General features: G+C 53.5%; 5 protein-coding genes across 5 annotated transcripts; 4 read left to right on the plus strand and 1 right to left on the minus strand.

Annotated features, from left to right (window-relative positions):
* Nucleotides 1–42: 42 nt before the first annotated feature.
* On the minus strand, nt 43–1,266 carry AtWU_07747 (alpha/beta fold hydrolase; the record flags this gene model as incomplete). Its single annotated transcript, XM_035502856.1, has 1 exon — nt 43–1,266. The coding sequence occupies one exon, from the start codon at nt 1,264–1,266 to the stop codon at nt 43–45; it is 1,224 nt and encodes a 407-aa protein (XP_035358749.1).
* Nucleotides 1,267–2,043: 777 nt separating this feature from the next.
* On the plus strand, nt 2,044–6,151 carry AtWU_07748 (uncharacterized protein; the record flags this gene model as incomplete). The annotated part of the gene is made up of 2 exons (XM_035502857.1): nt 2,044–2,079; nt 2,138–6,151. The coding sequence occupies 2 exons, from the start codon at nt 2,044–2,046 to the stop codon at nt 6,149–6,151; spliced, it is 4,050 nt and encodes a 1,349-aa protein (XP_035358750.1).
* Nucleotides 6,152–8,024: 1,873 nt separating this feature from the next.
* hexA (putative Woronin body protein HexA) lies at nt 8,025–10,509 on the plus strand (the record flags this gene model as incomplete). Its single annotated transcript, XM_035502858.1, has 3 exons — nt 8,025–8,048; nt 8,368–8,822; nt 9,453–10,509. 3 exons carry the CDS (start codon nt 8,025–8,027, stop codon nt 10,507–10,509), a joined length of 1,536 nt encoding a protein of 511 aa, XP_035358751.1.
* Nucleotides 10,510–11,967: 1,458 nt separating this feature from the next.
* AtWU_07750 (MRJP-domain-containing protein) lies at nt 11,968–13,289 on the plus strand (the record flags this gene model as incomplete). The annotated part of the gene is made up of 3 exons (XM_035502859.1): nt 11,968–12,273; nt 12,331–12,549; nt 12,615–13,289. The coding sequence occupies 3 exons, from the start codon at nt 11,968–11,970 to the stop codon at nt 13,287–13,289; spliced, it is 1,200 nt and encodes a 399-aa protein (XP_035358752.1).
* Nucleotides 13,290–13,741: 452 nt separating this feature from the next.
* Nucleotides 13,742–15,002, plus strand: AtWU_07751 (aldo/keto reductase; the record flags this gene model as incomplete). The annotated part of the gene is made up of 2 exons (XM_035502860.1): nt 13,742–14,384; nt 14,560–15,002. The coding sequence occupies 2 exons, from the start codon at nt 13,742–13,744 to the stop codon at nt 15,000–15,002; spliced, it is 1,086 nt and encodes a 361-aa protein (XP_035358753.1).
* Between the last annotated feature and the right edge of the window lie 387 nt (nt 15,003–15,389).

The raw sequence follows: 15,389 nt of genomic DNA on the forward strand, positions 1-15,389 counted from the left end.
CTACTCCTCACTTCTACCTCCTACCTACACCCTGCTATATAACTACAACCCCCTCACCACCCCCAAAATGACCTCTACCACCTCCCCCGGCGCCTCCTGCGGCGCCCAATGCCCCACCCCGGGAATCAACCTCACCTCTCTCAAATCCCCACAACTCGTCCCATTGCGCATATTCTCCAGCGCCCCCGGCTCCTGATACACCCCCCAATCACTCTCCCCGGAGGCAAACGCACACGGAATCTCAATCCTCCGCCCCGCAAACACCTCCCAATCCCACGTATATTCCCCTCCCGGCGTCGTCCGCACCCTATACCAATTCAACGCACCCTGGAACCCCGTACGCGCATATTCCCCCACATACACCGACAGCTCCTCATCACTCATCCACTCCTTACTCTTTGATACTCCCCGCGCATCCGCCTGCCGCATCATCTCCTCCACCGTCTCGGGCATACTCAACCCCACCGGCATGATATAATACCCGGGCATTCTGGCTAACTGTTCCCCCGTCCACGAGGAAATAGGTCCCATGTTCGAAGGGTCATTCCCTTCCCAGCAACCACTCTTCAGATGGAAATACCCCCGTAGGAAATCGCGGAGACCTTGCGCGGGGTTCTCCATCTCGCGGCCGGCGTTTTCGGTGGAGTAGTACCATTTATAGTGTTTGAGACCGAGGTTGCTTAGCTCGGATTGTATATCTCCTCCTCCTTCTTTAGTTTCCTTACTCTCATTATTCGCCTGGGGAATAGCAGCCGGAACCCCCGGAAACGGATGACTTAGCAGCACGACACTCCGAAACATATCGGGTCTCGCGACGGCGCAAAAAGCCGCCGTCACGGCACCGGCGTCATGACCTACTACGCATTCCACGGTGGTGTAGCCCAGTGCGTGGACTAGACTCACCACGTCCCGGACTAAGGATAAGCCTGTGAAGGTGGTGAGGTTCGAGTCGGGGTAGTTGGGGGCGTCTTTTTCCCAGCCTGTGGTGCGCCCGAAGCCGCGTCCGTCCGGGGCCACGATGTGGTAGTCCGGACCGGCTTGGGTGGAGAGTTGGGGGAGGATGTGGCGCCAGGAGTAGGCGAGTTCGGGGAAGCCGTGGAGGAGGAGGATGAGTTTGCGGGGCCGTGGAGTGGTTGTTGTTGCTGTTGTGGGGGAGTTGGATTCGAGGATGTGGGTGGTTAGGGTGGGAGTGGTTGGGATGAGGCGGGAGGTTATGGAGGGGGGGAGGGGGAGGGGGGATAGTGATGGTAGTGATGAGGAGGACATTGTTGTATTGGGGTGGTGATTATGGTGATGATGATGAGTTTGGTTATGGTGATGATGTTATTAGATTGATGTGTAATATATTAGGGTGAGATGGGGAGTATAAGGTTCAAGGGGAGAGAGGGGAAAGGGAAGGTTAAGTATTCTGACAAAGAGGGGGATCAGATGTTAATTAATGGTTGGTAATATGGGTAAAGACCCGAGGCTAAATTACTTAAAGTCTACATATCTTCTTCATGATTAGTATAGTTGTTTTAATGGTTCATGTTCATAAAGATGAAGAAAATCAGTTGGGAAGCAAACGAAGAAAAAGGATCCATCCGGCTTGGCTCCATGACGCAAGAGCCCAACTTTGTTTTCCGACTTTCTGCTTCTTTGGCCAAACTTTACTTTTTCTCCTGTTTGTCCCTCCAACTGCTGCGTCACTCATTCTTGTTCTTCTTTTTCTACTTCTTACTTCTTCTTCATCTCCGGCCTGCATCCGAGCTGCATCCTTAATTCCCTCTCCTGCATTCTCCCTCCCCTCCTTGCTCGTCTCCCCTCGCTAATCTCGCCGCCCTCCTTTCCTTTCCCTTTCTCCGCCTCTCGTTCGCTTCCCCGTTGCTTTGCTGCCTTTTCCTTCGTGCCCATATCAATAAACACTTTTCGATCTTCACATACCAACGCCTGTTCGTTGCTATTCTCTTTCCATTCATCTCGCATCTACGACGTTTACGATTTACAATAATCTACAATTAATTGCAACTTTCTCTCCCTCCGGCCTCGGGCACCGCCTGAGCCATGTTCCGCAGAAAGAGGAGCTCCTCTCAGCATCAGGTGAGTCTCCTATTCCGCCGGTCCTCTTGACCTTCATCATCCCCATTGACACGCCCAGCATCCTCTCTCTGCCTCCTCCTCGCAATCCGCCCAATCCGCCGCAAGCCATGCCTTCCTCAAATCTCAACCCTCCTCCAGCAGCCTGTCCTCCGCCGCCGCTGCCGCCGCCCTCCGCAGTCTCACGCCGACCCCGACCTCTGTCGAAAATGTCCAAACAAAGCGCATGATGCAGCGGAGGGCCTCGGTCTCGTCCCAGGCAAGCGGCGTACCCAGTCTGCGTCCAACAAGTCGGAATGGCCTTCGTCGCGCCAATAGTTCGGCTTCCATGTCCACCCGTACATTCCGCGACCAGTCACCGCGACGCCCGGCCTCCAGTTCCGGTCCAGTCGAGGTTGCGCCGCCACTTCCTTCCATCCCTCAAGTATACTCCGCACGAAATAGTAATGCCCATCGTTCGGCCAGTGTCGGGCCGTCGCAGCGACCCAGCCCTCGCGGGAAGACGCCGGCAGGACGAGGCATGAGCGTTGATCGCGGTTTGGCTACCCAGCCCGCTATGCGCGCGCCAGGGTCGACCCCGTCTCCCGAGCTTCGACGACCAACAAGTCGGAATTCCGTCAATTTCTCCTATCCGATGAACTCTAGGCCAAACTCCCCGGACGGGTCCATCAATGCATTGGATAGGCGCGATGCTTCCGCGAGCATCTCACTTGCAGGTCAGCTCTCCTCGCCCGAATCTCCCAAAGTCAAAAATGCCAGTCCTCGATCGGTCCGAGCGACGAAGAGCATGGGCATGTCCCCGGGCAGCCCTGGTCGTGGTGCACAGTCCTCCGGCACTGCAGTAGCCGCTGCGCAGGCTGCGGTGGTGCCCCGGGTACAAGATGTCACTCACACCCAACCTCCGGTTTCTGCGGCCCCTCGCATCGCTGCCCCTCGCGAGCAGACAGTTCCCGACCAGGCCCCTAGTCAGCCTGCTGCTCCCGCAGAACACAAGCAGCCAGTCCGCCCGCATATAGTAAAACGACCTTCCACAGTACCTGAGGATGCCCAGGGCGAGGAACGTGCCGAGTCAACTGTTCCTAAACAGCGGCCTGTTCCACCCCGAGGCGGCAGTGTGACTCCCGATACGCAACCGACGGTCGCATTCCCACCCACACCCGATAGAAGCAAGGATCAATTACTTAGCCCGCCTATAAGTCCCAAGCTGCCCACACAACCCACTGAGACTGGCCAGGATAGCCAGCCGTCAGACATTCGCCAGTCTGGTAGTCCGGGCAGATCTGCGCACTTTTCCCGTCACTTGCTGGTGGCAGCCTTTGCCGGCGAGCAGCTGCACCAACCTCCCCCTAGGTCCCTGTCACCTGCCAAGTCAGCCATGAAGACTCCGCGCAAGATCTCACTTTCTCCGGAGGGGCGGACTGAATCCGTTCTCCGGCCGGGACCACCGCTGAGCGAGCTGTCTGATGGGACCTCGGCAGCCTCCGACGAAGGGTCCAAACCAGGAATCCGGAGGAAGCCAATTAAGGTCAGTTTCGATGACGAGGCGGAGGTGGTGGGGGTTGCTGCAAGTCCACCAACATCGCCGGAGGAAACGCCTCCTGAACCGCTGCACGAGAAGCCCAAACAAAAGACTCATTGGTTTGGCGGTAAGAAGAAACCAACGCCGCTGAATACTGAGTTTGACGAAGTGCTGAAGCCGCGGCGAGCTCTCCCGTCTTTCGGCAGTATACGGGCCGGTCGGGATGGTGAGACGCAAGAGAAATCCGTGCCTGAGTTGAGCGACAACGAGTCAACAACGTCGTCGGACTCGCCTGCGGAAGCACTGAAGTGGTCTTTCTCCAATGACCACGCTATTGGGGGCCTTCTGACCGAAAGTCAATCGAAGGAAGCAGAGCCCCGCGTGGCGCCGCTCATGCTTGCGAATGCAGCCGAAAGCGAATCTGAGGCAGAGAAATCGCCACAGGAGAGTCACTTTGCTAGTCAAACGAATCAGCCAGAAGTTCCTACAGGGACTGTTGATGTTTCTTCTCATGCTGGGCAGGAGCGTACCGCGGAGACGACTTTGTCAGTACCCAATATTATGGTCCAGCCGGCGTCTCCCATGCTTGAGAAGGAGCGTCGGAGTCTCGAGTGGTATGAGGTTCCTGGGGGTTTCCCTCGCTCGTCGTTGGAGTTCGAGTCCAAAGCCCATGGTAAAATGAAGGCGAAGGAGGATTCCACGGACGCTACCAACAATGCCACCATAGGCCCTGCCGATGACGAAAGCGGTGACGAGTCGGGCGACAGTATCTATAGTGATGCTGAGGAAGGAACCGAAGGCAACGGCTTCGGGTCGATCAACGCCATCGTGGACGATGAAACAGCTGCTACTTCGGCTCCCAAGAGCGCAACCAAGATACCTGCAGAGACTGGTGGCACAGGGCGGTCTCACTCACCGTCTACCGACTGGCCAGATATACCTCAAACATGTCAGATTGCACGCACGGTGACTACGTTTCCGGATAAGGTTATGGAGCCGATCCCAGAATCCCCCGGATCTTCCCACGAGCCTCTTCCGTTTTCGTCACCTTATCCCCCGTTTCCGATCGAGCCGAAGAACAGACGAAGTTCTTCTCAAGCCGACATTTCACGTTCCTCCTCGGTCGCTGTTCGTCCAGCCAGGCATTCCATGCTGGTAGGAAGTAGCGACGCAATGCCTAGTAACAAGGCACCGCGCGCTATGAATGGGTCAGCTGTAAATGGGCAGTTGGAATCCCAGCCTGAGCCACCTAATGTGAGGCAGCGGCCTACTCCAGACAGTTCCCAGAGACGACCGGTTTCGTGGAGCCCAGCTCTTGCCGACTCCCAAGACCTGAGCCGTACGCCGCGCATTAACGGCAAAACCTCGCCGGCGTCACCAAGACCGTTATCCAGCGGTAGTGATTCGTCCAGCAGCTTCAAGCGGGCTAGTCGACCGGCGCGCGCAGACTCCAACTACACCATGAGACGGACCATGCGAAGTACTCCGGGCCGCTTGGCCTCTAACAGAGCAACGTCCCCGCCAGTGGATACCCGCCCGGTGTCATCCGAATCTGGATTTGGCACCATGCGCACAACCTTACGGGCAAATGCTCCCAAACGTGAGAAGCCCTCGTTCTTCTCCAACAACAAGGCTCAAAAGTCCAAGCTCACAAAGGTGCCGGGCGGTGGTTTCGCCTCCCGGTTCCCTGACTCGGACTCGGACGATGAGGGGTACGAGGCCTGGAGGTCACGGCATCGGTACGAAGATTCCAGTGATGATGAACAGCGGAGCCCGAATGCCATGCGACCTGTCCGGGGCATTCCTCGTCGGCAGGGCACGCACGACGGCGATTCGACAGAACTGGAAGACAGCTCAGATGAGGACCATCGTGCACCCCCACTAGCCAATCCACAGTCCCCAGCGAAGCCAAGCACATCTCGGGACCCTGCACTAGCCGCTGTAGCTAAAAATCGCGGCATGACGGAGGAGGAGCTCGACGAATTCCTGCACCAACCCAATCGTGGTCGGAAGCCTGGACTTCTCAAGCGTTTCAGCATTCGAAAGTCGAAGTCCCCTCTGGATAGAGGCCTAGTCAAGCCCGGGATAGACAGTCCCGTACGCAACGGAGGGCCTGCAGAGCGGCCCCGAGTGGATCAAGAGCAAGCACGAGGGGAATCTCCCTTTCCCGGGGCCGAGTCGAATATTGTGACGACCATTACGGCGACTAATCCCGCCCCACCCCCGTCCAAGCTGCTTCGCAGGCCTTCGCAGCGGTCCTCCCGCAGCGACAACTGGCCATTGCGCTCCGATCGGAAGGAGAGTCGGACAGGTTCACCCCTTCCTGCGAATGGCCCTGCAGAGCGACTAGCCACCGTCGATGAAACTCCTCGGAACGGCAGTACGGTTGTTTCACCTTCTCAGGGATCTGTGAAAGAGAACGTGAATCCTTCGACTGGCGTGACTGCGGACAAGAGTGAGGGACGGCCGACCAACGTGGCGGACGTACCGATTTCATCTTCAGGACGCAAGAAGCGATTTCCCCGACTCCGGAAGGCGTTTGGCCTGCGCGACTGAAGCGAAGCGAACCTTCTCTTCTCATATATATACATACGATCTAATACCTGGTCTTGCTATCTTCATCCTGTCATTTTCTTCTCTTCCATGTCTCTGTTGAAAATATGTGTTGTAATAGCTTGTTGATTTGTTACGATCTGACCTAATTCATAATCATGGCGACTGCCAGCCATCGCAGATGATGTCTGGGGTTGGGCAGCGACACGGCGCAATAGGAAGCAAGAAACATCGGGACAGATGGGTTGATAAGGCCTGACGAGAATACGGACTACTCGGCGCTCAGAGATGGGGTATTGTTTGAACATTTGGGATTTCATTTTGGACTTGATTGATACCCTCGTTTAGGTTGCCATTCCGGCCCAGCGGCCGAGAAGAGGTGACAGGCCATGGCCGACAACTTACATAATCAATATTTATATGAGATCTACACTACGTTTTGGCTCACATTCTCTCGCATTGTTATCCTTCTTGTAGATTTGCATCTTTCTTCTGTTTGAGTTGCAAAGTGGTGACCGGGGAGGGGGGAAGAGCAGGCTGAAGAGCAGGTGGGGAGTCAGCATGTGAGAGGTCCCTCTGCAGATTATTGTCCGACGGCTGTAACCTTGTGTGCAGCACGAGTAATCGATGCGGCAGATTATTCGGACGCGTCCTCCACGGCGATGGCGGGCACAACACTACGGAGCTCCCGGTTCACCCAGGAAGCGACCGGAGATGAGCAGTCACAGAGCAAACAGGCTAGGCAGCAATGGCCTCGAACCGACCGGGTATTAGTTTCCCGCTGGGAGCGCCTAGACCCATATGTTGCAACCAGCCGAGGAAGCTCAGAGCAACGAACTGGAGCTGGGATCAGGCAGGGTCAAGGAAAATCGGCAGGCTGGCGCCCGCCCGAGCCCATGGACTGCACATACGATCAAGCCGAGCGAGAGGCTGGTCAAGCACGGGCGAATGGCTGGGAATTGAGACACTCAGAGCTTGGCCGGAGTGGAGACGAGAAGTGAGACCGGCTGGGGAGCAATGAAGCTCGATTCGCCAATGGCGGGACAACACGATGAGCACGGCGCACAGCTGCAGCAAGCCGTGCTGGGCGAAGAGCAAGCTGGATGGTCGATGGGGGAAGCTCCAGGCGAGTCAGCTCCACGCATCGGGATCAATCGAGAGGGAGAAGAGGAGGTGGCAAAAAAGAGAAGAGAGAGAGATGAATTGACTCTCTAATCATCTCATGGTTTCTCAGGGAACCGGCACCAAAGAGATGGGGTTTGGGTTTCTGAATAATGAACAAAGAGCAGCAATATCGGCAAGGAAAAGCATTGGGCGACGATCGGTTGGAGCTCAGCGGGATCCAGATTGTCCGATCGAGGTTGTTGCCATGGGGACTCGGCTGGGGGCGGCTGGCCAGCCTCGTGGGTGATGAGATTAATATGGTGTGAATGCGAAATGAACCCAGCTGCATGTGAAGGATGTGGTGCCGAGTGGAGACAATCTAACTGTAGTACTACTTGCGTTACGGGCGATGCGTTGGAGTCATTGGAAAATGGAGCTATCGATCAAACTACTGTGATCGGTCTCAACGATGGCGTCAATGCGAGTGTGAAAGGGACCCTACAAATAGCCAGCAATTGGAACACGCGGGCGGGAACCGTGGATGGGATCAAGCGCCGACCGTGGATGGAGAGGAGATTAGGAACCTCGGGATAAACCTCCCCCCATCATTAGATTGTACATCCCGCAGGAGGCTGGAAGGGGCGGAGGGGGGCAGGGCAGGATGATTATTCCAGTAGATACCAGATAGTCAGTCACTGTTCTACTGTAGATACGGAGGAGTGAGTCGTGAGTAAAGTTTGGAGAGCTGAAGCACTTCCAGTGGACTGTAAACATGGCCCCAATCCGGCAAGGCGCGGTAAACAAACGCGTATCTCCAGCTACTTCAACACCGTCTTTTCCTCGTCATCAAGCTGTTCTCTTCTCTCTCTCCTCCTTCTCTTTCTATCCTCATCCCCCTCTCTCCACCTTCTACTTCTTCCATTCCATTCTTCCCCCCCTTTCTTTCTTAAGCTTAAGCTTATCTTACATTCCTCTACCCCAGGAATTCTCCGCTTGATTTGAGATCGATCACAAAGTATCGTCTCAATTCCAACCCCACGTACTCCCCGAGAAAGACTTCTTCTTCCCCGTAACAAGTCTTTTCTTGTCTCGTCTTTCGAGTTGTTGCCCAACAGTTCGAAAGGCATTCGAGAAGAGACGCCCGAAGGACAGCCAATCTGGACTTCGACGCCCGCGTCCCCATCCCCTTCAGTGTCTTCCCGTCGTCGTACCGGAGTGACGCTGTTCCTGAAGCTACTCTCGCGGCGCCTGCCAGAGTAGAGGAAGAAGTCAATCTCGATCGCACTTCGCACGTCGAACGGGAAGATACTCGAACCTCTGCTCCTCTCCCAGACCCCCGTGTCTACGGAAAGGAAGAAGTCGACCTTCACGCTTCTTCTGCTTCAGCTTTTGTCGAACAGGATCGTTACGGCCCTAGACCCGGTGCTCCCTCTGCTTTCCGTGAGGAGGACCTGACTACTACTGTCAATACTGTTCGATTCGACGAGCGTGTTGAGACTATCCCCCCCGTTGGTGCTGCTGCTTCCTCTGCTGCTCCTCGGTATCCCCAAGTTGATCTAGCGCGTGAACGGTAAGCCACTATTTTTTGGATTTTTCCCACTTTTTCTTTTTCTTTATTTACATGTGTATTATTTTTTGGTTTGTTTTCTTTTTTTTCATTACTGTTTTTGTTTTGTTTTTTCCCGGTGGCTGCCTGGCTGGGGCATAGGATTGGCACGGGGCACCACATCCACTCCAGCCTAAGTGGAGAGCGACAAGAAGCGGTGTCTGGCCGTGGCTTCACTACTAGTCGCGTCCTCCACTTCCTTCTTACGTGGCACCAAAACAAACAAGCCTCTCTTCCCCAACCCTCTTCTCATTTCCTCTTCTACTTCCTCTTGCTTTCCTGTTTTCCTCTTTTCCTTTCCCTTTTTCCTATTTCTTCCCACCCCATCCATTGCATTCCCACCCACTTGTGGTCCCAGCTTAAGCTTCCCCTTCCCACATACCACCCTCCCATCAAAAGTATTAAGTCCTGTTCCACCCAATCATCACACGTTCCCCTCAATCATACCCCAACCCTACTATACATCACATCCCCTTGCCTGCTTGTGTGCTTGCGTGCTTGCTGTTTGTCTACCTACCTATTACCCCATTGGACCTCCACCCGCCCTTCATACATGACTATTGCATTAGTTCCTCTTCTCTGACGCACCCATAGTTATCGTGAACCGTCGGTCCGTTTCCAAGACCGTCAACCCACCTACGATCAGGCTCTCCAGAACCAGCTTGACATCACTGAGCGCGAGTATCGTCGTCGGGTTAATAATCCTACCTACGACGTTCCTGCCTCTTCGTACGACCGCCGCTCTCAAGCTTCGGTAGATTCCTTCTCTGGTCCTCGCCAGCAGTCTAGGGACGTTTCGTACGACCGCCAGTTCAAGCAGTCCGAGTTTGACGTCTCGTACGACCGTGCTTACCAGTCTAAGCCTGTCGACTCCTACCCCCGCGACCCCTACAGCCGCCGTCAACAGAACGTTGAGCCGGTTCCCGAGTCTCCTAGCGGCTCGAACTCTGTGAAGGTTCTCAAGACCAAGACTGTCATTGATTCCCCTCCTTCTCGCAAGATGGGTTACTACGACGACGACGGTAACTATCACTCCTTCCGTCGTGGTGTGGAGCGCGCTGCCGACCGCATCATGCACCCTCACGGTCACCACGACCGCCAGGACGTAGTCGTCGCTGACGAAGGCGGTCCAGTTCGTTTCCGTGAAGGCGTCCGCGAGGATGTCCGTATCGTTGAGCCCCGTGCCGGTGGCAGCTCCTCGACCGCCGAGACCGTGCCGATTCCCTGCCACTTCATCCGCATCGGCGATATCCTGATCCTTCAGGGCCGTCCCTGCCAGGTGATCCGCATCTCGGTCTCCCCCCAGACCGGCCAGCACCGCTACCTGGGTGTCGACTTGTTCACCCGTGAACTCCAGGAGGAGTCCAGCTTCGTCTCCAACCCCTCTCCTTCCGTCGTGGTCCAGACCATGCTCGGCCCTGTCTACAAGACCTACCGCATCCTGGACCTCCGTGATGACGGCCGCCTGGTCGCCATGACCGAGACCGGTGATGTCAAGCAGGGTCTGCCCGTGGTGCCCCAGGGTCACCTGTTCCGCCGCATCCGCGAGGCCTTCGAGGATGGCCGTGGCAGCGTCCGCGCCCTGGTCATCAACGATGGTGGTCGCGAGCTGGTCGTCGACTACAAGGTGGTCCACGCTTCCCGCCTGTAAGCCCACAACATCCACCTTCCCCATTCGGTTTAGCTCCCGTGTTGTACCCGCTGGTTTGTTCCGCCGGGTATGATCCACGGGATACCTTCCCGAATAAGGTTGCCGGGCAACTGGGTGAGAAACTTTTCTCGACGATCCTTATGACATGACCTGACCTCGAGCTTTTTGTATCTGATGGATTATGCAATGATGGAATGGCCTCTTGAAAATGATGTATTGGCATGGCCTTGTTGTACTTAGGATAATGGATGTAGCTTATGCTGTTTTGTATACCTGATTTGTAGTAAGCTTAAGTAGTTGACACATTCCGCTGCAGTGTAGATTCTGTCACATACATTCCAGGACAGAATGTAACTTCCACTGATACTCTACCAGCAGATGTCATTTTACTCTTTCACGATGACACTGTAATCCCATTTATCCTCTGTCTCCAATCCCATGATGCCAAATTACACCCCGGTCACTCTATGCACCCTCCTGCACTTTATGTATTGTACATTCTCACAATTACATAGCAATTGCAAATAACAGCGCAAATTATTCATTACCACTAATACTACTCCATAGATATGTTGATAAACTGGTTGTACCGCTATCCCTACCGGTTCAGTCGGGTTAGACATATATAGATAGATATATATATTCCTGCGTTGGATATTATCAGTCAGTATATAACCAACGACGATTTGACGTTAATCTTGGTTTACAGAATGAGAGGTACCAAGTAATACTGATTCTGTATGTCTTTACTGTGCACAGGTCGTTCGTCCATCTGGTTATGCCGTGATTGATGATGGATGTCGAATGATTGATTGACTGACATACTCTGGCTTAGCACGGTAGGTTAGAATATGCAAGCGTCTTGTTACGTGAGTAACTTCCTGTAGTCATTTCTCTGCTCGCCTCGGTCTAAGAATAGCATGTGTCTTGTGGAAGTCGTGTGGTTTTTGTTAGTAGCTTACGCGCCCTGGGATGCTACAGTGGCTTGTAAGTTCTATCAAGACGAGTATGTGTCTGTTATGGTTATTGGAAAACTTTTATACGAGCAAATTCACGGGGATGACTAGTATAGTGCTAGTATATTTTGTGTAGGGGCAGGTATTTATATTAGGTAGAGTGCAAAGAAGTAGGTCACGGACATCATGTGTGGATATATATATCCCGATCATACGACGTCATTGTATCTCATTGAGACATCCACTTATTTTGTAATATATCATGAATAAACCACTTTAATATGCCCAAGAGAACTAATCCTACTGGCCACGACCTGTCCCTGAAGAATCTTAATCTAAATTAGCTCGCTGCTCCTTCGATGGCGTCTGCAACCACCCGTGCGGAGCTTAAACCTGTCTGGGTAAACATCTCGTCATACTACTATACCCCTCGTTCAAGCAACAGCATATTTATTGCCCACAATTCACCTCTAAATCTTATCAATCAATTATCCAACTCAAAATGCGCATCTCTATCATCCCGCTACTACCATTTCTCGTAGCCAGCCATGTCAACGGCCTGGCCCATGATACCGGAGTATACGGACCCTCGCTGGAGCTAGTCCACCAATACTATGACCAGTTTCCCACCGGCATCGCTGTATCCTCCACGGGGCGCATGTTCTCCTGCTACCCTCTTGGCCTGGACGCCAACAACACCCGCTACCAGGTAGCTGAACTTACGGACTCGACGACCGAAGTGCCGTATCCTTCTGCGGAGTTTAATTATCCTCCTGGTGGGGCTGTTAATTACTCTACTTCTCCGGCAGTTAGTCTCCTCCCTACCAGTAATACTACATGTCTGTCTAATATTGATATGTCCTAGACAACAGTCAACTACGCAGACCATCTCATCAGCGTCCAAAGCGTAGTGGTCGACGCCAAAGACCGTCTCTGGATCCTTGACACTGGCCGCGCTACCACGGCAAACAATACCCTTTTGTTATCTTCATATGGTGGGCCAAAATTAGTTGGAGTTGACCTGGCTACGAATAAAGTGTTCAGGACGATTCTCTTCCCCAGGGATGCAGTCTACGCAGACTCTGTATGCCCCTCATCCATCATCCAGCATAGTCATCACTACATATCTAACCAAAGAATGAATAATAGTACCCTAACGACGTTCGCTTCGACCTCCGCCCCCCCCTTTCCAACACCTCCAGCGAAGGTATCGCCTACCTAACTGACTCCAGCCCGGAAGGCCGCAACGGGCTGATCGTAGTTGATCTCGGCACCGGAAAGGCCTGGCGGCAGCTGGACGGGCTATCTATAACGAAAGCAGAGCCCGACTTCCGCGCATTCATCTGGGGCGACGTGGTCGATGTCTCCACCGGTACTGACGGAATTGCGCTCTCCGCTGATGGCGAAACGCTCTACTTTGGGGTTGTTAGTGGACGGGACATTTACTCTGTACCTACTGCTGTCTTGCGAGATATTTCCTCTGAAGGACGGGCAAAGGCTGTGAAGAGCGTGACCAAGATAGTTCAAAAGGGAGTCAGTGATGGGTATGAGACCGACTCAGCGGGACGGATATATGTGGGGAGCTTCGAGTCAAATGCGATTAATGTGGTATATCCTGGGAATGGCAGCGTGGAGACATTTGCGAGGGATCCGAGGATGGGGTGGACGGATACGATGAGTGTGGTTAGTTTTGGGGGGAATGGGACTGGGGAGAGGGGATACTTGTATTTCACGGAGAATCAGCTGTGGAGACAGGAGAGGGAGAGGCCGTTTGCGCTGTTCCGGGTGGAGTTGCCGGGTGGTGCTGGGAAGGTGGTTCTGTAGGTATGTAGTTCGGTAGGTCAATATTATGCTATGAATACTCGGTTTCTGGAGAAATAAGTCCGGAGTAGCTGGATAGAATGGAAAATCTCATGGAAACTTGTGTATGAAGTAGATACTCGGTTTCTGGGCCATAAGTCCGGAGAGTATGCAATGGGGGATATTATGATAATAGTGTGTGAAGGTATTCAGCCATGGAGATAGGGATGGTATCTGCGGCTTCCAAAACCCTAAGTCCGGAAATCCGCGGAGACAGTTATCACCGAGTGCAACTACTATACTCACCTCTAATATAAGATACTATACAAGCAAAACTCGCATATCCTCAAACTATAAAAGGTCTAAAAGAGCCACTTCATACTATACTTCAATCACTCACATTTCCACCATCCTCATACACACTCACCACTCAACTACAAATCCACCACCTCTTATACTAAGAGTATACAACAACAATGTCCTCATCAACCACCACCACCACTCCCCCATCACCAACCAAAAAATCACCCCTCTCCCACCACCGCCACCTCTCCCCCACCTCCTCCATCCGCATCTCCCCCCTCCAACTCGGCGGCATGTCCCTGGGCACAACCTGGAGCGACCGTCTCGGCGCAGTCCCCAAATCCACCGCCTTCACCCTCCTCGACAGATTCTACGCCCTAGGCGGCAACTTCATCGACACCGCAAACGCCTACCAAGCAGGGCAATCGGAGGAATGGATCGGCGAATGGATGGCGACACGCTCTCCAACCCGTCGCTCGGAAATGGTCATCGCAACGAAATACACCCTCTCCCCTATTCCCCCCAACCATACTCCCCAAATCCAACAAAGCAACTTCGGCGGCAACGGCACCAAATCCATGCGCGTCTCAATCGACGACTCCCTCCGCAGACTTCAAACCACCTACATCGATGTGTTCTACGTGCACGCGTGGGATTACTCCACGAACGTGGAGGAGTTGATGCAATCGCTCAACCATCTCGTCGCGCAGGGGAAGGTACTCTACCTGGGGATTAGTGATGCGCCGGCGTGGGTGGTCAGCAAGGCGAATATGTATGCGAGGGTGCATGGACTCCGCGGGTTCAGTGTTTATCAGGGTAGGTATGGGGCTACGTGTAGGGATTTGGAGAGGGAGGTTATTCCGTTGTGTAGGGATGAGGGGATGGGGGTTTGTGTTTGGGGGGTTTTGGGGAATGGTTAGTATTTCCTCTATTCAGTCCCTTTGGGTTTGGGTTTGGGTTTGCTAATTGTATGATATGATTTGGATACTAGGATACATTCGCCCCCCCAACAACGACTCTGCTCCGAAGAGAGTTCGAAACTTCTCCCACCTACTCACCGGCCACGAAGAACAGGTCTCGTTGGTGTTGGATACCGTTGCGAAGCGTCATGGAGAGGGAGTTTCGGTGACTAGCGTGGCTATTGCCTACGTGTTGCAGAAAACACCCTACCTTTTCCCCATTATCGGCGGGCGAACGGTCGAACAGCTCGAGGAGAATGTGCAGGCGTTGGGTTTGGAACTTACTGCGGAAGACGTCAAGGATATTGATGCTGCGTATCCATTTGATTTGGGGTTCCCGCATAGTTTTCTCTGTCCTGGGGGGTATCGTGATGGTGGGGGGTGTCCGGGACCTCAGGATGTGGCGTTTTCGAGGACGATGGGGGAGTTTGATTATGTTGAGGGGGGGAGGGCGATTAGGGCTGTTAAGGGGTGAATGAATACTATATTAGGATGTTGGGGGGATGGGGATGGAGGCTTGGGTTGTGTGTATGTGGTTGATAATGGGGAATGAACTCATTTATAGTTGGAGTGCGGCTTGGTTGTTTCCTTAGGCATGTTGTTGTTTCTTATGTATTTTCTCAGGGATTAGCAGAATGGTATTATACTATCCACAGCAATGAACATTAACCGTATGTGAAATGAAGCCATATGCAAAACCATAACAGGTGATCTAGTTGATCAGCTAAGCAGACTGTAACCAGCCAGCACATGGCATAACGCACGCCTGAACTCCAACCGACATCAAACATATCCAATTCACGCCTCAACCAAGCAAATCGACTAGATGAGCAGGGTACTTCCATAAGACTCGTAACGCCGA

This window comes from Aspergillus tubingensis (genome assembly GCF_013340325.1).
Source record: "Aspergillus tubingensis WU-2223L DNA, scaffold_8, whole genome shotgun sequence".
NCBI lineage: Eukaryota > Fungi > Ascomycota > Eurotiomycetes > Eurotiales > Aspergillaceae > Aspergillus > Aspergillus tubingensis.